Consider the following 27,492-nt stretch of genomic DNA (forward strand, 5'->3'; position numbering starts at 1 on the left):
AAATAATAAAACCATAAACCATAAAAAAAAAACTTATATGGAACATTTTAAATGAATTTTTTTTACATTTATTTGATCAAATCTTCATTTTCATGATTTTTCAATATCAAAAATAATTATTTTTAATGTTATATTTTAGATTTTTTTTTAAATTTGATGAAGTTCAACCTCATTCCACCCAAAATTGAAACAAACACAAGGTATGAGGAATCAAGTCCAAACCCATATCATCCGGGTATGATTCCTGATTTCAAACTCATACGCACGCGCTAATCAAATGCGCCTTAAAAGTTACTGGGAATATTTAACATGTCTTATTTAACATGTTTTAAGCTTAAAACTGATATACTCGTTTAAATGAGAATCTGCGTAACATCCCACACAGGACAATGGGGTTTATTATGCTTTTGTATGACACATGGTGACACCAACCTTCCTTGTCCTGTTGGCTGAGGCTTCATACAATAGTTGTGAATCAGTCATAGGTCAAGGGTTCAAAGATTGGTATGGAATGGAGGGAGAGTGAGATTATATACATGCAAAATAAGGTATTCTAAAATACCTTCCTTTCCCGTTCTTATATTGCAAGTTGAATACTTAATTCATCTTATTTATTTTGCAGTTCTACCTTCTTTGATTATTTTCCGACGATGTGAATTTTTTGTATTACTTTTTTCTTATCGCAAGTAATCACATGCGGTGAATTATTTAGGTTTGTATTTTGCACACAAACCAAAATATGAAACAAATGTTACTCCGTATCTCTTAACTAATTACTCCGTACTTTCTAATGCTCACTTATTAATGTTATAAGACTCTTGGGTAAATTTGCAAGGTAAAGACGTGTTAAAAGCAAACGTTATAGAATTGACTCGAACACCTATAAAAGGAATACATAAAGAATTGATCGTGGAGTATAAATCCTTCTCCATATTATATCAGCGAAGAAAGAAAAAGAGACAATTGAAATCCTAGATTTGTTCGTTAAAATACAACTGTTCACAGAAAAATGGCCATTGAACAATGCTCAGGATCTTAAAGAAGACGCTTTCTTTTCAACAAGACAACGAAATTTGATAAGAATTGTTGTGGCTGACTCTTAGATATGCACTCGTATACGAGACTTGTAGCGTAGACTAAATAACATAATCTAACACGTTGAAGAAGCTTGGTAAGAAACTCGGTAAGAAATGTAATTACAAGAATGAGCATCGAGAGAGAAGAGGGTGATAAACTGCTTACACTAACCAAGACTTGGTTGAGGTTGGAGGCGAGATGGGATGTCTTACTTTGAGTCCCACCAGATACTCATACTCCGTTTAATTTAATGAAATTACCCAATAATAGTGAGAATGTGGGTCGGTATACCAGTAAGGCTTCGTTCCAGGAGATTTGCTGCTATCTTTTCAGAGATGGCTCCCTTATTGGATCACCTGGTTTTAAGATGCCGTAACTTGGGAGCATCTTTCTGAAGATCATCAAAGACTCGATGCTCAGTCTCATCAATGCTGCTACTTTTTGCTTTTCTGCGTTCTTTCTTTCTACGAGGAGGGATCCCCAAATCATCATGTTCATGTCTCGGGGAACTCTTCTCAGCCTCAGATTCGCTGCTGCTGCTGCTGCTGTCTGAACTCGAACTCTGTTGCCTTTCTTCAAGGGTAACAGGCTGATTTTGTGAAGAACTTTCTTCCTCGGCTCCATTCTTACTACCTTTTCCTTTACTACTTAAACTTGGTTCCTTAAATGTCACTACCGGTTTTCTGCGACGAGACCCAGTTCGCTTAGAAGACAGATTTCCCGCATCACCTTTGTTGTTACTTTCATCTGTGCCTTCGCCTTCGCCTTCACCTTCACCTTCGACTTTCCCTGGGTTTTCGAGCTCTGTGGTTTGAGCATCACCATAACTCTCACTCCCATCTTCACTACCCGACCCTGAATCATAAATACTTTCTTCCTCAGAATCAACACTACTTTTTCTTTCCAACTTCTGTTCACTGTCATCCCCAACTGAATGCTGACCTGTATTTTCAATAGTCTCACCTTCATTTTGCTTCTCAGAAATGCTTTCTCTGTTACTATCCTCATTCTCATTCTCATTCTCATTCTCACTGCCGCTCTCGCTCTCACTATCTTCACTGTTTTTATCATCATGGTCTGAGTTATCTTTGTCCGAGTGAGACCGATCCTGGTTGGCCTCATCGTCATAATGCATCGTCTGCTGTGGCGGTGGGCTAGCTTGTGCTGAAGCATGAGTGGTAATTGGTTGAGGTACTGATAAGAAACTAAGAGCTGCCACAACATCGCCTATCAATGGACGAACTGAGATTTCTTCTTGCAGACACATCGCACAGATTCCAACAGCCTGGTTTAGACCCATTACCGGGAATTCTTTGTTTAGAAGTGGGTCAGCCAATTCTGGGAATCTCTTTGGCTCCCTGAAGATTGGTTGTGCCTGAGATATGCATTAACATCAAAACAGGAGATCAGGATATTAGTTCCTATGCAATTTGTCTAGTTTAAACTGTTGCTGTATTAGAGCTAGGCAGCTGGCAAAATTAAACTAAGCCCAAGAGAGCTGATCCGAAACTTGATCTTACAGTCCCGAGAAAATGGTAAACGAAAGACGATTTCATGTGAGTTGGCGGGAAACCGACAAATTCCATCTAAAGACATGTGAAACCAACTCAATTACCCATAGTGACCTGCGACAGGATAATGACTGACCCAATTGACAAACAACTGATGTTAGTCCTAATAATAATCCAATTGAATCCACTCTAAGCCAAACATGTTACCAACCCGTAATTGAAAGAAATAGAAATATGGCCGATTGTAACCTAAGAGTAGTCCCAACTCCTAACTGAGACCGGCACAACATTTGACTTGACACATTAACGATTGAACTCTATTCAAATGGTTATTTTGACCCTTCAAAACCTGACAGCATGACACAACTCAAAAACAATCCAATTGACTAGATAGCTGGCTCTAGAATGACCGTTTATATAAAATTTGTCAGTATATTAGCATCAAAGCTTACCCAGGTCACTAGATTTTGGTCGTCGGTTGGTTTTGTAGTATCGATAACTCTTCGTCCAGTGATAAGCTCAAGCAATACGACTCCAAAGCTGTAAATGTCGGACTTGAGGGTTAGCTCACCACTGCTCGAGTACTCAGGTGCAGAGTATCCATAAGTTCCCATTACTCTTGAGGCAGGATTCATCTGCCCTGCACCTCCTCCAAGCTTGGCAAGACCAACGTCTGAGAGTTTTGCTTCATAATTTTCATCTAGTAAGATGTTTGACGGCTTTAAATCGCGGTATATGATTGGGGGATTGGCTTTGTCATGCAAGTATTCCAAACCTTGGGCTGCTCCTGAAGCAACCTTCATTCTTGTGTACCAGTCCATCGTCTTCCTGTCAGGATCATCACCTGTGTTTCGAATGAGTTAACTCATTTCTCCAAGAATGACTCAGGATGGCTTTTGAACCCAGGTCATATGTACAATGCCTAAGACCACATTACTTACAAAATGGCAAAGAGGCACTAGAGTCGGACAATTTGGGTTTGGTTTACTTGGGTACTAGACAGTTTCTTTTGGCTCCATAATTAGGATTTGGTTTCATCGAGTCCTTTTTGGGTCGTAATTATAAAGGTCCAGGCATTTTGGGTTGTTTCAAGTCGTCTCAAATCAGGTCATTTGCGTGTCGGGAGGTTTTGGTTCAGCTCAAGCGGTTGGGTCTGTTTGGGTCTAATTTGTGGTTAAGTCAGCTTTGAAAGGTTAACTAATTAACATCTGCAGAATCTATATTATTATGAACAGAGTGGAAATTCTGGAAAGTGAACTTACCAAACAAATGATTTTCTAGATTTCCCATTTCCAGGAATTCATACACAAGAAGCCTCTGGTCACCATCAGCGCAGTAGCCGATGAGACTGACCAAATTGGGATGTTGAAGAAGACTAAGCATCATGATCTCGACAAGGAACTCCTTGTTCCCTTGCATACCATTCCTGTCTAGCTGCTTCACAGCAACAACCTTCAGCAAACATCAGTAGGCAGTATCTAAAGTCAGTTATCAGTAAGATATAATCTGAAATTTGGGATATGGAATGACTTAAACCGACTTTAATGCAGTTCTGAGGAGCGAGTACGAAGCTCAGGCTATGCAAAGTCAGGACTGAAACCCTAATAATGTTATAAGAATTATTTTTGTATCTGAGACTGAGAGTAGAGTATAGATGGAAAGCTTAAGAATAACATAGCGACATTTTCTGGGTGCTTAAATTCAGCAGTCTTGAGGGACAAAGTTAGTCTTATCTTATACCAACCTGACCAGTGGACTGAAACGTCCCCTTGAACACTCGTCCGAATCCACCTTCCCCAATCAGGCATTCTTGTCGGAAATTCTTTGTTGCCATAGCCAGCTCTCGAAAGTTAAACGTTTTTGCTGCAGAAAGATTTATGTCACCAACTATATTGACAGTAATGAGATCAGATTATAATCAGTCAATCAAATTATACAATTGTTTGAAATTTAGGTTAAAATACAGATACAGAAAAATTATACATTTGTTCACCTGAAATTTAGGTTAAAATTTTGACACACTTAATTTTAACAATACAGAAAAATCACTCTCATTCGCGGCCATGCGTGTTCAAATGCCTTCTAAGTTCAAGAGACGCTTTTGTACATTACTAGCTTACTGAAACGGATACGGACACGTGATACGGCATCCCGTAAAAAATTTATGTCCATCAGAATAGCTGAGATTCTCTTTTGAAGGGATATATAAGCCTAAGAGTTCATCAAAAGAATACTTGTCTTATTTCAAAAAAAAAAAACACTTATCTAGGAACACTTGCTGCCCAGACTCTCCTCAAGGCCTATACCATTTGCCATGGCGCCTAAAGCGATTCTAAAGCATGAACCGGTTTAGCTATAATCTTATATTAATATAAAGCGACATATATTTATCATATAACGAACTAAAAACCAAAAAGTATTATAAAACTCGGATAACAAATTGAAATCATCTCAAATTTCAGAGGACCATATTGAAAATATTCCTTTTCTTAAATGTTAACACATTGGAATTGAAATACAAGCTAAGTCATTTTTATGAGATTTTTATTCATGCAACAAATATCTATAGTTTTCTTTCCATTATATCATCCCGAACAATACCCCTAGCCAAAGAAAAAAGAAAAACAATTTGGGCGAAAAACAGCTAAAATCATTAAAACGAATTGGAATTTTATGCAGTTGAAGATGAAAATAAACAGATTAATTTGATCATCATTTAGGTGACATATGACAAACTAAAAGTCTCAAAAGGGGTACCATTAGAAGAAGCAGCAGCAGCTTCTTTGGCAGCGTCGGTCTGAGCTTGAGTCTCTTTATTGGCGGGAGCTGGCTGATTATCAGTCCCTTCATCGTCATCTTCGTCATTTTGAAAACACGGTAAGCAACTCATATCCCCTGATCACCACAATTACCGAATTTGATGATGCTTTTATCTCCTATCTCAAAACAAAATTTGGAGAATCCAACAATCTATATTGATCCAAAAGCTGAAAAACACCTCCAAGACCTCACCTTTCTTATAACCAACATCACCAAAAAATCAAATCACAAAGACCCATCAAAGATACAGGGGAGAAAAGTCAAATTCAATTAAGAAATTATTCGCAATTTGCGAATTATAATAAATGATCAAAAGACAATGTGGGTGAAGGTCCTTTGGACCCCTTCAATTCAAGAGATCGGAGTCAAATGACAAGGGAAGACAAGCATTGACAAAAGAAAATTGAGGTGAAAAGAACCCTAAAATTGGAATGAGAAGAAAAGTGTTTAATTTGGGTTGAAAAGTTATCAAGAGATGATCCTCAGAAAAATCAGGAATATGGTGGTTGGTTCTGAGTTAATAAGACATGGATGCACGCCTCATTCTTTCTCTACCTAGTTGTTCTGTCTTCATTCTAATTTTTTGTAATAATATATTGTATCATGATTGAGGCAAACCGTTGGAATTTAAATTTCTGGTACTTTTGTCTTACATCCCTCCCACTCTTTTCCCACCAATTAGGTGCTTTGTTTATTTTTATTGGAAAATATATACATAAATAATACTACCAAATATACGTATTTTTCCAGGGAAAAAATTCTCAAAATTAAATTATTCTCAAATAATCCCAAGTCTTAGATCATCTTTCTCCAAAATGGTCCGATAATATAAACGTCAAGTTCTCGGCAATTTTCATATTTTATTAAATGCTTTATCATCCTGAATGTCAAAAATATAAATTGATACTGGTATAATAAATTTCTTTTACTTCTAATCTAAAATATCAGAACATGACACGAATAACCTTGGAATTTTAAGGGTCAAAATCAGATTACATAGCATGTAAAAAAAATCTTCAAAATGTGTAGTAGTATTATATCAAAATTTAACAGTTTGTGTTCAAAATTTAAATACTTAAGAAAAAATTAACAAATTTGCAAATTTGGGATTACTTTTAGAAGAGAAGGAAAACTTGAGATTCTTGCGTGAAATTTATCATTTTTATTTGAAGTCCAATCATTTGGTAGGATAATGCATTGTTATAATCGACGCCTATAAAATTTTGCTGGTCGAATAGGGCACTGATAAAGTGATAATGCAACCTTAATAATGAATAATCTACTTGGCAATAGAAGAGGTCTTAGCCTAGTGGTTAAGACTAAGGTATCGTGACAATAGGTCACCGGTTCGAATCCCTATCCCCCTACATTGTAGTGGCCTTGCACCTCTTTTGACACGAAAATAAAAATAAAAATAATCTACTTGGGCATGGATATATACATTGAAAAGGCATCCAGGTTTAAAGGGCTTTACCGATTACCTATAAAACCGAGTGACCTAATTCATATGAACTTTGCAGATGTCAAACTCTCATGACGTCCAACATCATAAAACCGAAAACCATAATTCATATGAACTTTCTAAGGTTTCCTCTATTTGCCAAAATGAACTATACTATGAAGTGAAATACTCATCATGAAATTGCACAATATATAGAGAAGTTCGGAAAAATCTAAGATAGAGCAAGAATACTCACAGTAGTTCATCTGGTAAAATCATGGAATAAGTATACATTTGAATAGCCTGTTTGATGCAATTCATGTCAACCATGTAAAATATTGTAATGGCTCCATGCTGAATTGGTAGGCTTTCAAGTAACGCATAATGTAACTTCGTAAACGACTCAGTTTTCACTTGAATCCTCGCATCATTAGTGTCAATTATTAGTCCACAGGTTTGTGATGAACTGAGAATAGTTCAGTCATTTCGTCGAACATCTCCTGTGCATTATGAAAATGCCTTCAAAATGACAGACAAAAGCTAACGTCTTCATCACTTCATCCAGTAAGCCTTATTTCAGCAATTACAAAGGGAACAACCAGTTATTCGCCATGGGAGTTGCTTGTTCATCATGTATCAGATTAGGTTAAGTCGTTTACGGAATGGAATTGTTGTCATGTTAAACGGGGTGGAAATACTTACTGTTGCTTAGTACGTTAATACGGAGGGTGACGAGTTTAAGACGGTCTTAGGCCCATGTTCTTTGGATTGGATGGAACTTAACCGAATTGAGTTGAAATGAGCTGAACTAAAGTCGAAAGTAAGTTGAATTAAGCTGGATTTAACTAAACTGAGGTGTTGTTTGGTCAAGTTTATGTGAAAGTGTTTTTACGTTTTAGAATGAGTTTTTTAAGAAACTACTTCTTGAAAAAGTTAAAGTTGTTTAGCCTAAAATTTGTAAAAGTAGTTTCTTAAAAAAATCAATATGTTTGGCCTATTTACTTTTATCCTATTTTTTCACTTTGTTTTTTTGTTAACTATATTACTTGTGTAAAACGTTCTAACAAATTATAGCACAAATTAAGACCTCTACGGAGTATAAGTTTGGTCAAGTAGAGAAGATAAAAAGTGGAGTTACAACGAGAACGGTAAAGACACAAATTCTTGTTTCAGACGGTCACTTTTCGTCATATGTGACCATTTTATGGTGAAATGTAAACACAATGATACAATCAGTGTTACAGCTTATGATAACTTGTTTTTCAATAGTAGTCACATTTAACTGCAAAATGGTTACAAAATCTCATTTTATTATTTCAAACCAAAATAATCTGTTTGAAACAAGACCAATCGATATAAAGAAGTAATGGTCTTCTGGAGGGAAAAAAAAACTTGTTTTAACACTTTATGTGAAAAGTAGAAGTAGAAAATACCTACTTTTACTTTTGAAAAACTCCATAATTTAGAGTGTTTGGCCTAACTACTACTTTTTCAGTTAAAAAAAACACTTTTAAAGATTGGCTAAACATCACCTGAATTAATTTGGACTAAAATTAAGTCTCACAAGGGAGGTAGTACTCCGTAATTGAATAATGCGAAAGTTATGAAATCGAAGCTTTGCCGCTTAAGCGGGCAGCACATAACCTTTAGATTATTTGAATCATCAGTACGTCATCCGGATCCTCTGACACCGCTTCTTACGTGTATAAACTCTCACCCTGCCACCATACTTTCCTCACTCCCCACCTCCAACAACTCCACTACAGTTAGAAAAACACAGTAAAAATGGCATGTAAAAGAGGTGGATATGAAGAAGAAATAGAAGAAGATGGCAGTAAAAAAATGCGCGGCGTTGATTACTTCAACATGTTACCAGAAGGATGCATAGCCTCGGCGATATCATTCACGGCACCTCGGGATGCGTGCCGTCTTGCAGCAGTGTCGAAACTGTTCAAGTCTGCAGCTTATTCTGATGATGTATGGTATCATTTCCTGCCGTCTGATTACCGACAGATTTTATCTCGATCCGAGGATGGTCATGCCGGGTTGTCGATCTTGGATTCGGTTTCTTTGAGGGACGTCTATTTTCATCTTGCTGATCATCCCCTTCTCCTCGATGGTTCTACTCTGGTAAGTTTTGTATTTCTATTTTTCCCGTCATTTTTTTTACGTTTTTCTCCCGTTAGCCTCTCAATCATTTCTTTACGTTTTTATTTTATTTTTAATTTTTTTGCATTTATCAAGCAATTTTTTTCCCACCAAGTCTTGGTTGTTGTAGGTCACAAGCTTGTGACGTACTGACGTCTCACAACGGCACAAACCCACTTTCTTTTTAACATTATTTAAAATAATCAGGTGTGAGTCTTGTAAATTTTTAGTCTTGGTGCAAGTTTGAGCCTTTGGCATGTGTTCTTTTGTTAATCATTGGTTAGGTTTGTAAAGAGTTGTGTGCTTCTACCATTATGCTGAGGTTATAACTTATAATGAGATTGTTTTTGTCGTCAACAGAGTTTCTTTCTAGATAAATCGAGTGGTAAAAAGTGCTTCACTATATCTGCCAGGGAGCTGGCCATTTCATGGGGTGATACGCCGCGATATTGGTCATTCCATTCTTTACCCGAATCAAGGTTTTCACTCATCCACACTATTTTTTTCTGATTTTTCATTATGTTTTCGACCCTCTCTGTGCTTGCCACTGCCGTAACTGAGAGTCGATTTCAAAACTCTGAACAGGTTTCCTGAAGTAGCGGAGCTAAATTCTGTTTCCTGGCTCGAAATTAGGGGGAAAATGAAAGCATCTATACTCTCTCCAGATACAACTTACGCTGCTTACCTCGTCTTCAGAATGGCAGAAGCAGCATACGGCTTCTATTCCCCAGCAGAAGTTACAGTTAAAATACTTGAGGCCCCACCGCCTACTGAAATGCTCCCGAGGACCTGGAGGCAAATCAGAAACCAGAAAAGTATATTTGCAATATGAGGACCAGCGGCACCAATCTGCACCAAGGCGTAGGATTCTCTTAAGCGGGTTTCAGCCTCCTATACTTGAGGCCCCACCGCCTACTGAAATGCTCCCGAGGGAGAGAGGAGACGGGTGGCTCGAGGTGGAGATCGGAGATTTGTTTACACAGGTGGCCGAAGATGGGGAAATCGAGATGTCGGTCAGGGAGGTGGCTGGGAACTGGAAGAGGGGGTTGATTGTTGAAGGAATTGAGGTTAGGCCTAAAGTGGTTTTGATGTAAACTAGAGTCGAGAGCTTTCAAAAGCTACCGTGGTGTTCCTGTTTTTTGTGTCAAGTACTTGTTTGTAGTTTGATACTTAATTGATTTTGGTTTTTTTTTTTTCATTTCCGTTCAAGCAAGTAGCATTTGTTTTGTTTTCGCTATATCAGAGCCCGAGGTTCATTTGATGCCAAAGGTTTGAGCTTGGTGAATTGCTCCAAAGGGAGAGAAAAGACGGGCGGCTCGAACTGTAGTATGCTACGTATTTGTAGATCATGCAGGAGGACAATGTGTTTGTATCACCCATTCGTATTGAGCTTGATATCCGTACATCGGTACATCTGATCTTTCAGGCCTCCAGAGTCAAATGAAATAGATAAAAATAAAAAATAAAAATCCCGCTGTATAAAACCACCTTGCGCCTACTACAGTCTCATTTCATATTGTATTACTCTATTTTTCTTGTAAATGGAGAACAATTTATCAAAAATCAGCTAATGCAACTTTAATAACTTGTGCAAATGCTGAGACATCGAGTTACAAAATCGCCAATCAAGAAACAATCTGCTTGACTCTTGGATAGTGTGTGTTCCCTTATGAAGGACAGCAACTCGCTGAGCTGCAGATGTCGACATTTCACCACGTCTCAGGATTTAAGCATGTACGTCTCTATCTCGCCCGTTCGTTTTCATCTTTATCCAAGGAAAACGATAAAAAGCTGATAATGAATGCATCAAGATCGCCATCAAGAACGGAATCAGGATCTGATGTCTCATAGTTTGTGCGAGTGTCTTTCACCATTCGATAAGGCTGCAATGTCATTGTCCATTACAGTTAACTACGGAGTATTATAGTATAGCTCAGACATTGTTAGCTGCTTTGGCTTTTTGCTTACACAATTCTCAGGACTTTCCTTTTCTTAAGGATTTATGTTGTCACAATTTCCCTTTTGGTTAACGCAAAATAATTGGTCCCGTTTCTAGGTCTACTAAAATATGTTAACTACTAATACTATCCATCGACATAATGGATGACTAATGTGACATCTTTACGTGTAAAGTCAATCAATGGTTAACGGTGGTGTTTCAAGACTAAATTAAAAATAAACTCTAGTCAACTCAAAGTGGGACGAATGGACGATATAAATGAGGGAAAGCGAGTAATTTAAAGGGAAAAGGAACAGTTATTTAGCACATACATGAAGCACATAGTTTCTGATTTGGGCTCCCCAACTGATGTCAGTTAGTGATTCTGTATGATGAGCATTCATCTGAGCTTGGCGCGCCATCTCAAGTTGATCTATCCGAGACTGCAGAACTGACATTGCTGTTGCCTTGTTTTGATGTTGTGATCTGAAATTTATTAAACATTGTTGACTTTTTAGTTTATGAACAGAAATGGCAGTCAAATTAAACACCATACTCTTTTTACAACCTAAATCTAAAATCTCATAGGATATATCTGGATTGACGGAGCAAGAAGTATGACAATAACAGAGCTTACAAACCTTTCATTTTGACAAGTAGCAACAATCCCAGTGGGAATATGAGTTATTCTCACAGCACTATCTGTAGTGTTGACTGACTGACCACCAGCTCCACCAGAACGAAATCGGTCAATGCGGAGATCCGATTCTTTGATTTGCACACGTGATGATACGTCTTTCAGGATAGGAATAACGGCTACAGCGGCAAATGATGTATGTCTCTTCTTTGCACTGTCAAATGGTGATAAACGCACCAGACGGTGAACTCCTACTTCAGCTTTTGCATATCCAAAGGCATATTCACCGTCCACCTTTATTGTGGCCCGCTAAAAGTCCAAACCAATCAAAATCTGAATATTATGCTATGAAGAACAGTTTCTTTGATTGAATAAAAGCGATGGCATTTGTCGATTGCCCCCTCCCAAAAGGTATTACAAACCCTTTATACAAACTAGTGAATTGGATTTATTTAGATTGAACATATTGCCAAGCAACGTCATTAAATCCGATGTGAGTGAAATCATATATGTCTACATCCACCACTAAGCTTAGGAAAGTTTTTCAAATACCGCGTCTAAAACTCCGAAAACTCAAGAATATATATCTAATACTAAACCAGTGTGTGTTGATGTCATGTAATCTCTCACCATTATACTTATAATGTCCCCTTTGACTAGAGGCTAGATTCAAGAAATAATGATAAGATATCATAATTACCCCCTTCATTCAGAATTTCAGAGTATCACATTACTCCTTGCCATTCCCTTCTCACTTGAGTATGTGATTTAAGTAGGGCTAGCATGGGAAATTCTACTTTGTTATATTACGGAGTACTATATATATATATAGAAAATCATTTCCCTTCTCCATGTCTTTCTATTCCAAAAGGGCCATTAGGACAATATAAATGAGATGGAGGGAGTAATCTTTGTTAACGATTATTTCCCTTCTCCGTGTCTTTCTATTCCACGAAATATCTGTGGGGCTAAACTTTGTTAAAGATTACTGTAGAGAAAGACCAATGTAGAGACGATAAGAAATTATACCTTGATCCCCGCTACATCACCAGGCATTTCATCCACCACACTAACTCGATAGCCACGTCGTTGGGCCCAAGACTTGTACATTTGCATGACTATGGAAGCCCAATCATTACTCTCTGTGCCACCGGCTCCAGCTTGAACCTATATAAAATCAAAAGAAACTAATTAATGTGTTTTTAGAACTTAGAAAATATAGTTTTTGTTTTGAAAAGATTAGTGCCTTGTTTGGACAAAGAGATCTAGAGGTAAAGGCGGTTTCCCTTGTTTGGACATTGACCATTTGTGGTAAAAAAAAAGGTAGGGAAGTAAAGGGGAGGGATAATGGAGCAAGGGAGTTTTCCCTTTACATCTTTCCTATGTTGAAGGTATTTTAATTTGGCTTAGACCATCTTTATCAAGACTTTCATGACCAGCCAAGCTACCAAAAACAAAGAAATAAACAAGAAATGAAAATAAAGTTGATGGTTAGCATATTTCGATTATCTGACAACCAGCGATTTGTTGCCCTTCTTCTCACTGCCGCGTGGCAGCCTGGCAGTCGTCCGCCACAAACAGCCATTATCCATTAGGCAAGTCAAAATGCCCTTATTTGATTGGTACATTAAAATTTTAGTTATTTCAATCTTAAAACAAGTATAATTAAAATTCTACAAGTATAAAAGTTCCACCAGAATTTATCTTTTCATTCTCTACAAATAGAGTATATGTTTGATAGGGTATTTTTTTTCAATTTGTTTCAATTTTATTATCTATAAATAACTTTTTACTTGTGAATTTTTTTTTTTGAAGGCTCAAAAAAAATTCTAAACTTAGACCTTGTTCTTTTGGACTGATATTGTCTGAACTGAACTGAACTTAATGAAACTGAACTGAACTGATCTGCTGATGATCATCATCATCATCATCATAATAATAATAATAATAATAATAATAATAATAATATAGTATATTAAATAATATTATAGTATATTAAATAATATTATATATTAATAATAACAAATAAAAAACAAATATGATAAGTATAATATAAATATTATAAATAATAATAATAATTAATAAATATAATAATAATAAATATGTTGTTTTTTTTTTTTTTTTTTTTTTTTATGGAAGGATGCGCGCAGCTTTCATTAAGAGAAAAATATCAGATTACATGAAATTGGTGGGAGGCCGAGAGACAATCTAGGCTCCCACACCCTTAGCAACAGCAAAGCTAAGTCTAGTGAAAATATAAGCGGCCACCAGAGCCCCGCATCCTGAGATACCGAGAATTTCTGGATCCGCTTGAGCAAGACAACAGCATCCGAACTCAGCTCCCCAAGTAAAGAGAAAGAGAAGGGTAGGAAACTATAACCAGCTGTCGCGCATAAATCCCCATACTTAGCACACTTACGCTGAGCAGCATCAGTGACAACCCGACCGAGCACAAAATCCAGCATCGCAGTTTGAGTCAAAGGAGAAGACCCTGTCAAATCGACGCACACATCACGCCCTCTGTCCCAGGAATATAGCAGCAGATCCGCAGGACGAAGGGAGCCACCATGTCCGTCAACAAACCGATATCGACCTCCTTACCCGTAAAAATACCAGACCGATAGCAGATGTCGAATAAGGTGTCACGAACGAGGTTGTGCCGATGCTTAACACTCACGGTACCAATACAAGAAACAGCGTGGTCCCCGTAAACATAATCAACAAAAACCCGAGAGCAAGCAGAACAAGGCCTAAATACCGTGAATAACGGAACAACTAGTCGATACCCAAGCACACTACAGTAAGTCCTCCCGTTCATAGTCTGACCCAACCCACATATAAGAACCGCACGCAACCAATCACATAAGTGGGTGGCACCCTGCTGAGACTTCCACAAAACAAGCTGACGAGGTGTCAAAGAGAAAACAGACTCTGAAGCAGCAAGTCAGCAACAACCGTGGCGAAATATATGTGTGTCAATTTCTTCATAAGTTTGAGGCAGCAATTTCACTAGGTTTACGTAAGATAGCAGAACATGTAGTCTCAGAAAACACCCGGGCAGCATCGTCGAAAGTAGGGTCAGCATCTACAATACCAAAAGGCCATAGGAGCTTAGCCTGCAAATCAGCAAACTGCAAACGGGAAGCAAGAAAAGCATAATGTAAAACATCTCCCGCCGCATAAACACCAAGACCACCCAGGTGAAAAGGGAACGTAGCAAGGCGCCATTGCCAATCCCCAAAACCAGGACCAGACGCGGTGACAATACGTTTCAAGCGGGAAAGAAGAGCAACATCGAAAGGGAGATGGACCGAACCAAAAACACTGGGGGAGCAAGTACGAGAGAGAAATAGAGCTTAGAAATACCAGTACAAGCTCTAAGCATAAGCAACTCACATTGCGGGTCTTCAATCCTCGCGACCAAGTCCATAAGCTCAATGGTCTTAGTCACTCTCTTCGCCACAATCTCACTGCCAAAAATAGGACAAGTACTGACAGGTCCACCCAAAACAGAAACACCACGCCTGAGCAATAGAAGGGGGAAAACCCCGGGGAGTCGACTATGAGGATACTCAACAGACCAAAAGACCTCAGTCTTCGAGACATTAAGATGCAGTCCAAAACGAGGGTCATCCGCCATAATCAAATCCAAAACTCTCCCCACCTCAAATGTATCCCCAACGATGGTGCCATCATCCAAGTACCACGCCTGCATAGTGAGGTCAAAAGAGTGCCGAATTTTGCACACAAAGGGATGCAAAACCAAAGCGAAAAGCAAAGGGCCCAAAGGATCACCCTGCTGAACATATTGCTCCCCATAAAAAAGACGGGCGGGGCTGAAATAACAAAACTCCATCCAACGGGAAAGAACCTAGCAACGACGGCGGACTTCCTGAAGCATGGTCGCACGATCAACAAGGTTGAAAACATTCTGGAAATCGACCGGCAGCATAGAAAGTCCCACCTCAGCACCACGAGCCTGAATGAGCCGATTCAAGGCATGCAAGATAGCTTCTCCTCCACCGGACACACCCGCCCCAAGAAGACCAGCAAAATAAGAGGAAGGACCAACCATAAAAGCACCAACTTTAGAGACAAACCATCTCCAGATAGTGCCAACAGCAAGCAATAGGACGGACACCACCGCCCGGTTTAACAAGCGGCGTGAGAGGGGCGTGAGAGGGGCGCTGACAATGTACTCACCCAGAGCTAGAGGACACCGGCCCTCAAGAAAAAGATTAACCACCCTAATAATAGAAGTGATTAAATCATCAGAGATAGCCAAAGCAGCGTCACTTAAACAGTCCATAAGATAAGATGATGCTGGGCACGAAACTCATCCCTCCCACAAGAAGTACCACGTGGGAAGCTCCGAACCATATCCAAAACCACTGTCGAAGAGGCAACCAGAGGATGATGATCTCGAGACAAAGGAGGCAACGAAGGAGGTAGGGCAACAGGATGCTTCTCTCGCAAGGTCACAAGGGTGGCATCAAAGTAGAGGCAACCCCAGAGGAAGAGAGGAAGAAAGCACCTGAACAGCGGCAATATAGTGACCATCACAAATCTTCCGCCGACATTGGCGGAGGTTAAGCTCACTCAAATCCAAAACCTTCTCCACATTAAACAAAGAAGGACCCTCATCCAAACACTCCTGCAACAGCTGCAAAACATCCCCCCAAAGGTACCCAGCTGCAAAACCTGCGCCGAATAACAGTGCTACACTCAAGATTATTCCAAGTAGCGAAAGTCTTAAGCAGACAAAGTGGTAAAACAAGCAAACGAATCCAGCGGGAGAGATCACTAGGGGAACCAGCCACATCATCCAGGGCTCCTTTCAAAGCCCGAGCAAACCCAAGACGACACTTAGAAGGAATAGATTTCACGGTGCGAAGGCCGAACGACAACAAACGATCAAGCGAAGATATAGACCACTGAACAAGCCCAACACCATCATCAGATGAAGAAACCGAAGGAGGAGCCAAAGGTCTCGGAATACCGTAAATATGAAAGCTGTAGAGGCCATTAACACACTCAGGAGGTGCCTCAATATCACCCCGACTATGCCGACATCTAGAGTGGGTGGTACGGGTTTTAAAGCACACCCCACACAACCAGAGCCCCATCTGCTTAAAAGTACTCTCGGCATTAGAGAAAACAGTCCGACTATCAAGAAGAGTTTGACGCGTATGTTCTAAAGCACCATCATGACAATGTCGGTCCTGAAAATGTTTGTCATGCAGCCTTAGTAAGGCCTTTATCAAAACCATCCGAACACGCATGAAGACTCGAAAAAGAACAATGAAACCGTAAAGTTCAGGCATGAAGAAAGAAAGCAACCCCACACCAAACCTACACAAAAACTGCTATAGCCACCAAGCAACCACACGAACCAAAACTACCCTGAAGGCAACCGCACAAGCAGTCAAAGGCAACACCCACCGCAAACAACCACAACCTAAAGAAAAGGCAGCGAAGGTGACCACTAAACACCACCCACTCCGGTGATGATCAACCACCACCACTAGCTACCAAAACCCCAACGGCACTAGGCACCCGCAACACCGTGTCCGGATGGGTTTGGTAAAGGCCTTACTAAGGCTGCATGGCAGAAACATTTTCAGGACCGGCATTGTCATGAGGGTGCTTTAGAGCTTACGAGTCAAACTCTTGTTGATAGTCTAACTGTTTTCTCTAACGCCGAGAGTACTTTGAAGCGGATGGGGCTCTGGTGTGTGGGGGTGTGCTTTAAAACCCGTACCACTCGCGCTAGATGTCGACATAGTCGCCTCCGGAGTGTGTTGATGGCCTATATAGCTTTCATATTTATGGTATTCCGAGACCTTTGGCTCCTTCTACTTCGGTTTCTTCTGATGATAGTGTTGAGCTTGTTCAGTGGTCTATATATCTTCGCTTGATCGTTTATTGTCGTTGGGCCTTCGTATCGTGAAATTTATTCCTCTCAAGTGTCGTCTTGGGTTTGCTTGGGCTTCGAAAGGAGCCCTGGATGATGTGGCTGGTTCCCCTAGTGATCTCTCCCGCTGGATTCGTTTGCTTGTTTTACCACTTTGTCTGCTTAAAACTTTCGCTCCTCGGAGTAATCTTGAGTGTAGCACTGTTATTCGGCGCCAGCGTCAGGAGGAGAGTATTGCCAAGGCTATCCTCGCTTGGGGGATACCTTTGGGGGGATGTTTTGCAGCTGTTGCAGGAGTGTTTGGATGAGGGTCCTTCTTTGTTTAATGTGGAGAAGGATCTGGATTTGAGTGAGCTTAACCTCCGTCAATGTCGGAGGAAGATTTGTGATGGTCACTATATTGCTGATGTTCGGGTGCTTTCTTTCTCTGGAGTCGCCCCCTACTCCGATGCCACTCTTGTGGCCTTGCGTGAGAAGCATCATGTCTCCCCGCCTCCTACATTGCCTCTTTTGTCTGGGGATCATCATCCTCTTGTTGCCTCTTCGACGGTGGTTTTGGATATGATTCGGAGCTTCCCACGCGGTACTTCTTGTGGGAGGGATGGTTTTCGCGCCCAGCACCTGATGGACTGTTTGAGTGGCGTTGTTGTGGCTATCTCTGATGATTTGATCACTTCTAGTACTAGGGTGGTTAATCTTTTTCTTGAGGGCCGGTGTCCTCTTGATGTGGGTGAGTACATTGCCAGCGCCCCTCTCACGCCGCTTGTTAAACCGGGCGGTGGTGTCCGTCCTATTGTTGTTGGCACTATCTGGAGACGGCTTGTCTCTAAGGTTTGTGCTTTTATGGTTGGTCATTCTTTGTCCTCTTATTTTGCTGGTCTTCAGTTTGGCGTGGGTCTTTGGTGGAGGAGAAGCTATCTTGCATGCCTTGAATCGGCTCATTGAGGCTCGTGGTGCTGAGGTGGGACTTTCTATGTTGCTGGTTGATTTCTAGAATGCTTTCAACCTTGTTGATCGTGCGACCATGCTTCAGGAAGTCCGTCGTTATTGCCCGGTTCTTTCCCGTTGGGTGGAGTTTTGTTATTTCAGCTTGTCCGTCTTTTTTATGGAGAGCATTGATTGTGGTCTTGTCAGGGTGTCCAGCATGGTGGTGATCCTTTGGGCCCTTTGCTTTTTGTTTTGGTTTTGCGTCCCTTAGTGTGCAAAATCCGGAACTCTTTTGATCTCACTATGCACGCCACGTGGTACTTGGATGATGGCACCATCGTTGGGGATACATTGGAGGTGGGGAAGGTTTTGGATTTGATTATGGCGGATGACCCTCGTTTTGGACTGCATCTTAATGTCTCCAAGACTAAGGTCTTTTGGCCTCTTGAGGACCCTCAGAGTCTGCTCCCCAGGATTTTCCCCCTTCTATTGCTCGGCCCTTGCGTGGTGTCTCTGTTTTGGGTGGACCTGTCATTACTTGTCCTATTTTTAGCAGTGAGATTGTGGCGAAGAGAGTGACTAAGACTATTGAGCGTATGGACTTGGTTGCGAGGATTCAGGACCCGGAATGTGAGTTGTTTCTGCTTAGAGCTTAGAGCTTGTACTGGTATTTCTAAGCTCTATTTCTCACTTCGTACTTGCTCCACCAGTGTTTGGTTCGGTCCATCTCCCTTTTGATGCTGCTCTTCGTTCCAGCTTTGGTTCGGTCCATCTCCCTTTTGATGCTGCTCTTCGTTCCAGCTTGGAACATATTGTCACCGCGTACAGGTTTTGGGGATTGGCATTGGGATGTTTATGCGGCGGGAGATGTTTTACATTATGCTTTTCTTGCTTCCCGTTTGCAGTCTGCTAATTTGCATGCTAAGCTCCTACGGCCATCTAGTATTGTAGATGCTGGCCCTACTTTCGACGATGCGGTACGGTTGTTTTCTGAGACTTCAGGTTCTGCTATCTTACGTAACCCTAGTGAAATTGCTGCCCCCAAACTCATGAAGAAATTGGCAGACATATATTTCGCGACGGTTGTTGCTGTTTCAGAGTCTGTTTTTACTTTGACACCGCGTCAGCTTGCTTTGTGGAAGTCTCAGCAAGGGCGCTCACTCCTTCGACTGGTTGCGTGCGGTTCCTATCTCTGGGTTCAGACTATGAACGGGAGGACTTATCGTAGTGTGCTTGGGTATCGACTGGGTGTTCCGTTATTTACGGTATCTAGGCCTTGCCCTGCTTGCTCTCGGGTTTTTGCTGATGATGTTTATGGGGACCATGATGTTTCTTGTACTGATACTATGGGTGTTAAGCATCGGCACAACCTCGTTCGCGATACCTTATTTGACATCTGTTATCGGTCTGGTATTTCTACAGGTAAGGAGGTCGATATCGGTTTGGTTGACGGACATGGTGGCTCCCTTCGTCCTGCGGATTTGTTGCTTTATTCCTGGGACCGAGGGCGTGATGTGTGCGTCGATTTGACATGGTCTTCTCCTTTGACTCAGACTCGGATGATGGAGTTTGTGCCCGGTCGGGTTGTCGCTGATGCTGATCAGCGTAAGTGTTCTAAGTACGGGGATTTATGTGCGGCAACTGGTTATGGTTTTCTTCCCTTCTTTCTCTTCACTAGGGGAGCTGGGTTCGGATGCTGTTGTTTTGCTCAAACGGATCCAGAAATTCTCCGTATTTTAGGATGCGGGGGCTCGGGTGGCCGCTTATACTTTTATTAGACTTAGCTTTGCTGTTGCTAAGGGTGTGAGGGCCCAGATTGTCTCTCGGCTTCCCACCAATTTCATGTAAACTTTTATTTTTTTCTTTTAATGAGAGCGGCGCGCATCAACAACAACAATAAAAATGTTATTTCCAGACACCAATCTCATCCACCAAGCTGCTTAACTTTCCATGATTAAAAAATTCCAACAGGACATCCACGTATCTTATTTTTTAAGCAGATTGAATTCAATAATTCAATCTGATCTGAAAGTTCACATCCCTCAATCATGTTCTAAAGACAGATTTGCAGACCTAGTCACCAACAGTCTAACATATACAACCCTGCATAAAATAGCCATTTCTGCATTCTCATGCTATATGCGTCAGATAAGACAGTTCACATACAGATTTATCAGCCTAAACATCTTCCCAAACAACTGCTTGTAACCAATAACAAAGCAAAGCTATAAATCCACCCCCACCCCACATAATCATAATCATAATCATAATCATAATCATAATCATAATCATAATCATAATCATAATCATAATCATAACAATAACAATAACAATAATAATAGAAGAGCCAGAGCCTAAACTTGCCGCTAGCAGTAATGTCGAGGTCACTAGCAGTACATAAATATGCCATAATAGCATCTTTGTTTCAATGACCAACTGTAATTCACCGGTTCACCCTCTAGCAGTTGCAAAACTGTCATCTTATCTTTACAGTCTTTTATGAACAAGGACCTTGGCGCTGATCTTTCGTTAAACAAATTTAAGGATAGCTACAAGTAAATAAGGAAAAACACCTGTCTTTATAGCTTCCAAAGATTATAAGCCGATATTAAAAGTAATTGCAGGGAAAAACTTCCATGGAAAAAAAATAGAGAGCGGACAAGAAATAGAGAGAGGTACTGCTACTCATATAGAAGGCAAATTGTTCACCATTTAATGAATGATCAATGTTAAATCATTAATCAAAAACTTAGTGGCAGATTTTGCCTACAGTCCGTCTCATTGAAGACGGCCACTATCCGTCACAAGCTGAAGACGGATAGTGGCCCTCTCACAAAATGCAAGTGGGTAGGCAAGTGGGGGTATCCATTTCCCCCCACTTGCACTATTCATTTGCATTTTGTGACGGTTTCACGTTGTCACCTATATCAAGTAGAAGTAGGAGGTAATCTGGGAAATAGTCGTGTACTAAGTACTAACCTCAATGAAACAAGAGCAAGAATCATGTTCTCCAGCTAACATAGCTTCAAGTTCTTTTTCCTTCAGATCTCTTCTAATTCTAGATAGAGCGTTCATCGATTCCTACAAAAACATATATAGACAGATGAGATCTGTAAAAATGCCAAGGTGTTCCTATAAACGAATGTCAAAAACAGAGAAGGTGATGAAGAAAACCCTACAAAAACGTAAAATGTAAATAAAGAAAGAATAAAAGAAAGAAAGGGGAAGGACATGGTACACTCTTTCCTATCACCAAATCTTTGATAAGGAAACAAGAAACAATAGTATGGTGAAGAAGAATGTGACGTGAAAAGCCACAAAGAGCCTTGTTAGAAGTAAAAAAAACATTTCCGCGATATCTAGAAATACAATAATCTCAAATATATATGTATGGAAAAACTGCTTGAAAAGATGTATAAAGCTTTCAAAAAAAACTTTGTATTGAGCCTAAGAGACTAAGAGAGTCATATACATGCTAAATACAACAATCACGATCACAATCACGATCACATAACTTTTATCTTGGCTTTCTAATGGAATAAGAGTATAGGTACAGCATATAGATGCATGCAAGTCTGAGTACATGCCTAGAAAAAGTGAGTGCGCACCGATTCCAACTCTGAATCATTCTCTTCTCGAGCAAGCTTCAGCATGTCGATATGCTCACATAACTCCTGTTCAAAAGACAGTACCTCTTTTACTTTGCCCAAAAGTGAACCCTGTTCACGACTAACTTTTCCAGCATGATCGGGATCATCCCAAAGATCCGGTTTATTTACTTCAGCTGTCAACAAATCCAAGCAGACCAACATTTGTTCCCACTGAAACACATACAACAGAAATCACATAAGAGATTAGATCAAGGGAGGCTACACTAAAAATGAAGCTGCTATATACTAATGCTCTATTACGTTGATAAGGACATCTAATTAACCCTTCAAGCATTTTTACTCCTTGATGCCAAACACTAACACCGTTATAAAGCTTGAGTGACAAATCAAACTAGTAGGTATTGTTTTGGTTTATCTTCAGGATTCCAGAATATAACCTTGAATTGTTTATGTAATCCATTTCCCACTCTGTCAATCTCATCTCTTCATGCCTTCTTATCTTTCTCTCTCTTAAAACTATCGGAAAACGGATAACCAATCACAACTCACAAGTCCATCATGGGTATTCACAAGTCCATCTGTTGTCTCCAAAAATGGTTCTGATTTCATATTAAAGAACCTAAATGTAATCTATCATAAGTTCATATGCATAATACTCCGTAAAATTTATCAACTCCAACAATACGATTATACCATTGCCTCAAGGGCTCCCGCTTATGGAAGGGTAAGGGCATCTCATGTACACAACATTTCCCTAAGTTAAAAATACAAAGAGGCTTAGATAATCTGTAATCAAAATTATGTTGAGAATTGCATTCACCAATTATTAATTGAAGGTATGTTACTCGGCGGTATGAAGAAAGCAAACACTTCATGAGCCATATAATTTTATTCTCAAATTTAGTCAATTTGCTATCATAAAAATTTCCGTTCGCTTAGTGTAAGCCCGCAACACGCACCATGTTAACAACCACAAATCATTTCATTCCTTGAGTATATAAACATAAATATCTAGTTAGGTCTATAACTTCTAGTTCCAAAGGCCAAACGCAAGTGTCATAGGTACAATACTTGGTAGTTTGTGATGAGCACTACAATGAAATGAAGGCCAAACAATTATAGTAGTTAAAGAGATAATTAATTAGACATGAAGTTTTTAATAATTATTAATTGATTTAAGCTTTGTTTGGATGGAAAGATTTGGAGGGAAAATGAGGGATAGTTTTGTTTGTTTGGTTAGCAAAATGGAGTTGGGGCGTTTTGGAGGCCATCCAACTTCTCTGCTACAAGGCTAATTAAAATCCCTCCAACATAGTAAATAGATCTGGAAGGAAAGCTCACTTTACCATTCCCCCTCCCTTTCTCCTCCTCCTTTATTATCCAAACACGCCCTTAGGGCCGTTAGGGGAGGAAATTGGAAGGATGAGAAATCCATTGTTTGGTTAGCAAAATGAAGGTAGAGGGATTTGAAGGGGCGGGGAAATAGATCCCTCCATTTCCCTCCTACAAGGCAAATTATTTCCCAACCAACATAGGCAAGATTTGGAGGGAAAATCACCTCCTCCATTCTCCCTCCCCTCCCCTTCCTTTCTCTTCCCTCCTTCCCCCTCCCCTCCCTTTCCCTCCTTTTTTCCTATCCAAACAAGGCCTAAGACTTTGCTGGGAAAGAGGTTAATTGCTACTACATAGGTATTAGAACTCACAACAAAGGAAAGAGGAAAAAAGTGGCGGTAAGCTAAGTGGTAGTAGTAAGAGTGGAAAAAGGGATAGACGCGGAACTATAATTCCCATGAGGCTAATGCACTGCCCTATGGGGTGGTTACTAACTATTACGCTATCTTCCTTATTTCCACCCTACGCTACCACCATTTCCTCCATTCCTTCTTATTTTAAACTTCATAACTCCCATAACAAATACCCCATCCTAAACGATATCACTCACACTCAAGTGATGGTATCTACATAAAACCTCAACTTACGTGATTGCAATATCACCGCGACATTTACAAAACCTCAACTTACATCGAATCCACCCTGCATTATCTACATAAAACCTCAACTTACATTTAATCCTGCCTGCATAAAGCTCAATTAAATGTATTCTATTGCATTCGAAATATCATCCAATTATAACAAACATTGCATATAAAATTACTACCAAAAACATCCGAAACAACCCGAATACATATTCAACCAAATCAAACACTAGTAACTAAACAAATAAAACAACACAACAAATCAAAAACTTTACCTTCAACCGTCTTTTAATCAACTGTATAGATTGAGCAATTGCAGAAGCATGACTCTTCCAATCATTCTCACTCTCATCAAGTATACTCCAATTTTTATCCAATATTCTATCAACAGTTAATCCATCAGAAGTTGAAGGCTCTTCAACAGCTACACCAGTTTGAGAGCTAAATAAACGAAACCCATTACAAAATGCGACTTTTTGAAAATACCCAGATGAAGATTTCGCATTTTTGGGCAAATTTATTGGATACCCAGAAAAAATTGGGGATGAATTTGAATAATTAAGATTAGAAATTGAATCTTGGGAGCTGAAATGAGATGATTGACGAAGGTTTGAAGGAGGGTTGTTAGGGTTTGAGGGGTGGGAATGGTAAGAAAGAATGTGTAGATTGAAATTAGGGTTGATTAGAGATGATAATCTTGATGATCTTCGAGCTAGATACATGTCGCTCTACTAGCGGAGAGAAGAAGCAACCAACAGTTGAAGATGAAACTGGGGTTTATGGTTGGTTTTAGAGGGTTTTGCGACCGTCTTTTTTTCTTCACAAAATCTCATTGAAGACGGCGATCATTTCCTCTTATAAAATACTCATAAGAGGTGAGTGGGGAAGCACATGGGAGTGTCCTACCTAGGGATGGCAGTGGGTCGGGGATCCGGCCCAGACCCTGAGGGTCGGACCCTAATGGGTCGGGTATGGGTCTCATTTTTTCAGACCCAATGAATATGGGTCGGGTATAGGTCTTAAGAAAATATTTCGGGTCTGGGTCTAAGTTATGAGACCCATACCCGACCCTTAGACCCTTTATTATAAAAAAAAAAAAAATCAAAATCACAACTTCTGAATTCATACTGGCAGACCGTAGAAACCCAACTAAAGTCTCTTTCTCTTCCCTCATCCCATAAAGTGATAAAACTCAACCAAACTCTTCTGACAATACTACCACTCCACCAGTGACACAAGAAAACCACCACCACAGCACTGATACGCAACTGGCAACCACCTCTCTAATAGGCGGCGACCGACAACCACCATTAACGACAGTCAGCGATGGTCAGATGGAGATGGCTATCAAGTACGGTATTAATTTTTGGGTTCCGAGTTTGTTTCTTTCACATGTATTTGGATGTAAAATTAATTTAGGTCTTCTTTGTCTTTCTTAATCTCTTTGGTATGTATATTGGATTTGGTAGTGTACAATAGAGATTAATAAATTCATAATGTTAAAGTAGTATGAATTTTTTTTTAATATTATAGACCCCATAGCTGTTAATCCCGTTACTAAAGTGGCTGAAACTCGGATCTACGGGTAGACCCAGACCCTACCCTTACCCATAGGGTCCGGGTATGGGTCCTCAAATTTTAGACCCTTGCGGGTCTGGGTCGGGTACGGATCCAAAGGGAAAATCTCGGGTCCGGGTCTAGGCGGACCCTACCCAGACACTACCCATTGCCATCCCTAGTCCTACCTTGTCCCCTCTCCTTTTTTGTGATAGGTCTTCATCTTGAGACGGGATTAGCCCGTCACAAGCAAGACGCTTTGTTTTTTCTGGGCAGAACCACGTTAGTTTGGTTTGGTATTTTACCGTTCACAACAAAGGGAGAAAATCCCCATCCCTTACCTGGTGTATCGATCTAATGGTTCTAATTAGTTCACAAAAGTAATTTTTCCTAGTTCCTTCGTTTTGGTCATTTGTTTGCTTATTTCCTTGGTTTTTATGTTAAAAATCAAAGCCAAATAAATAATCGGGACGGGAGAGAGTATTTTAATAATTGGAGAGAAAAATATACTAAAGTATAAGTGTAATAGAGAGGAAATGGAGAGAAAAAAAAATAGAGAAGATTTAAATTGCAATAAAGCGGCAAGTTCCGAAACAAGATTAACTTTAACTAGTTATAATACACGGAGTAGAATCTCGAGTACATCTTCACGAAAAAACGGAGCAATGTACAAAACTCTAAAGGTGGACAACTCAAAATGACAGGATGAGTGGAAGAATATACACACCATGATCGCAAATTCTCCCCGTGACGGGTACTATTCCATCACAAACACTGTTTATATTTGCGACGGGCCAAATGTGACCAGTTTTTGAGAAAATGTGACCATTTTTTTATAAGTTACATTTTATGAACAATACTTGAGTAGTTACATTTTATAATAAAGTGGTCACATTTGCCCGTCGCAAATTGTGACCGTCACAAGAGAGAATTGTTGATCCATGATTCATGAACCAGACGTTGCCCCAATTGCCTCCTTATAAGCGTGCTCAATCCTAAGTCCTAACTGTCCAACTCTCATTTTGTGCTTAATAAGTTCCTTGTAACATTGTCCTAGCGTTGTTTAGTGAACGTAAACTATTACTCACAAGCTACTCACCCGATACCAAATTTACACCGGGTACATTATCCATATAAATAAGAAGTTTGTCTTTATGAAGAAGTCACACACTTTCTAGCCCAATAGTGAGCGCCAAAAGATTTAAGTTAGAGACGGATTTTAACGGATTTCTAGTTTTTCTAATGTGTGCATAAAGAGGTGAATAAATGGCATACAGTGCTCGATGGATTGTTTAAGTTAGTGACAAATCTAATGTTTACACAAACCTTCAGACTCGAAATTCCCGAGATAATAATGCATTTATAGTAGGTTAATCGCTTGAGTTGTTAACTAAACCGTTCAAAATTGTTCGATGTTGTTCCATTTATGTTTGGAGTGTGGTAGAATTAAACTGAATCAAATTAGCCGTTCGGTAAAACGATACCCTGAATCACAATTTTTTTGTCCGATCGCCAATAAAGTTTTGAAACTTATTACTCTTATTAGGCGCTTATTGAACATCATGTCAAACTATTTCCACAATGACACTTTAAATATTCTTCAACTCGAAAAAACTTCATATTTTTCCAATTTTGTACATCTCAGATTAAACTTCACGCCATTTTACAACATTATTTTGTTGTTAACATATCCTCTCTCCTATTTAATACAAACTTTCTTATTTATTTTTCCTATTTACAATAACTTCTCTATTTCCTTTTTTATAAGTATTTGTGGGCCCAAAATTTAATTGTATTATCGTGGGGTAGTATATTTGTGTGGTCCAAATTTATTTATATAGTGGGGTAGTATGTTTCCTTAATTTTTGTGTCAAAATAAAATGTGAAATTTATTATGAATACGAGAAAATATTATACGAAGTATGTCTCAATCT

The 27,492-nt window shown here is 39.7% G+C and overlaps 2 protein-coding genes and 1 pseudogene across 3 annotated transcripts; 1 reads left to right on the forward strand and 2 right to left on the reverse strand.

Moving 5' to 3' along the window:
• Positions 1-911: 911 nt before the first annotated feature.
• On the reverse strand, positions 912-7,665 carry LOC141647428 (putative serine/threonine-protein kinase PBL25). Of its 2 annotated transcripts, none has more exons than XM_074455605.1 (6): positions 7,106-7,665; positions 5,346-5,604; positions 4,333-4,451; positions 3,851-4,040; positions 3,041-3,432; positions 912-2,452 (listed from the first exon to the last, which is right to left on the reverse strand). In XM_074455605.1, the coding sequence occupies exons 2-6, from the start codon at positions 5,476-5,478 to the stop codon at positions 1,430-1,432; spliced, it is 1,857 nt and encodes a 618-aa protein (XP_074311706.1). In that variant the 5' UTR covers positions 5,479-5,604; positions 7,106-7,665; the 3' UTR covers positions 912-1,429. The 2 variants fall into 2 exon arrangements, with proteins under 2 accessions (XP_074311706.1, XP_074311705.1); XM_074455604.1 differs by having other exon boundaries at positions 5,346-5,483; positions 7,106-7,210.
• An 888-nt stretch (positions 7,666-8,553) lies between these two features.
• On the forward strand, positions 8,554-10,215 carry LOC141647430 (F-box protein PP2-B11-like; annotated as a pseudogene).
• A 134-nt stretch (positions 10,216-10,349) lies between these two features.
• Positions 10,350-24,833, reverse strand: LOC141647429 (peptide chain release factor PrfB2, chloroplastic). The gene is made up of 7 exons (XM_074455606.1): positions 24,277-24,833; positions 22,023-22,235; positions 21,394-21,495; positions 12,603-12,740; positions 11,578-11,882; positions 11,269-11,422; positions 10,350-10,880 (listed from the first exon to the last, which is right to left on the reverse strand). The coding sequence occupies exons 1-7, from the start codon at positions 24,721-24,723 to the stop codon at positions 10,740-10,742; spliced, it is 1,500 nt and encodes a 499-aa protein (XP_074311707.1). The 5' UTR covers positions 24,724-24,833; the 3' UTR covers positions 10,350-10,739.
• Positions 24,834-27,492: the final 2,659 nt, after the last annotated feature.

Source organism: Silene latifolia, chromosome 3 (genome assembly GCF_048544455.1).
Source record: "Silene latifolia isolate original U9 population chromosome 3, ASM4854445v1, whole genome shotgun sequence".
NCBI lineage: Eukaryota > Viridiplantae > Streptophyta > Magnoliopsida > Caryophyllales > Caryophyllaceae > Silene > Silene latifolia.

What these genes read in the sequence shown, in the direction of transcription:
- LOC141647428 (XM_074455604.1), bottom strand. An exon ending in CGTTTCAGTCCACTGGTCAG is followed by an intron (nt 4,041 to 4,332) that starts GTTGGTATAAGA and finishes TGTTTGCTGAAG; the next exon opens with GTTGTTGCTGTGAAGCAGCT. An exon ending in TCTAGAAAATCATTTGTTTG is followed by an intron (nt 3,433 to 3,850) that starts GTAAGTTCACTT and finishes TTCGAAACACAG; the next exon opens with GTGATGATCCTGACAGGAAG.
- LOC141647429 (XM_074455606.1), bottom strand. Translation starts at nt 24,723, where the DNA reads ATGTATCTAGCTCGAAGATCATCAAGATTATCATCTCTAATCAACCCT. An exon ending in TGATTAAAAGACGGTTGAAG is followed by an intron (nt 22,236 to 24,276) that starts GTAAAGTTTTTG and finishes TATGTGTTTCAG; the next exon opens with TGGGAACAAATGTTGGTCTG. An exon ending in GCTACTTGTCAAAATGAAAG is followed by an intron (nt 11,423 to 11,577) that starts GTTTGTAAGCTC and finishes AATAAATTTCAG; the next exon opens with ATCACAACATCAAAACAAGG.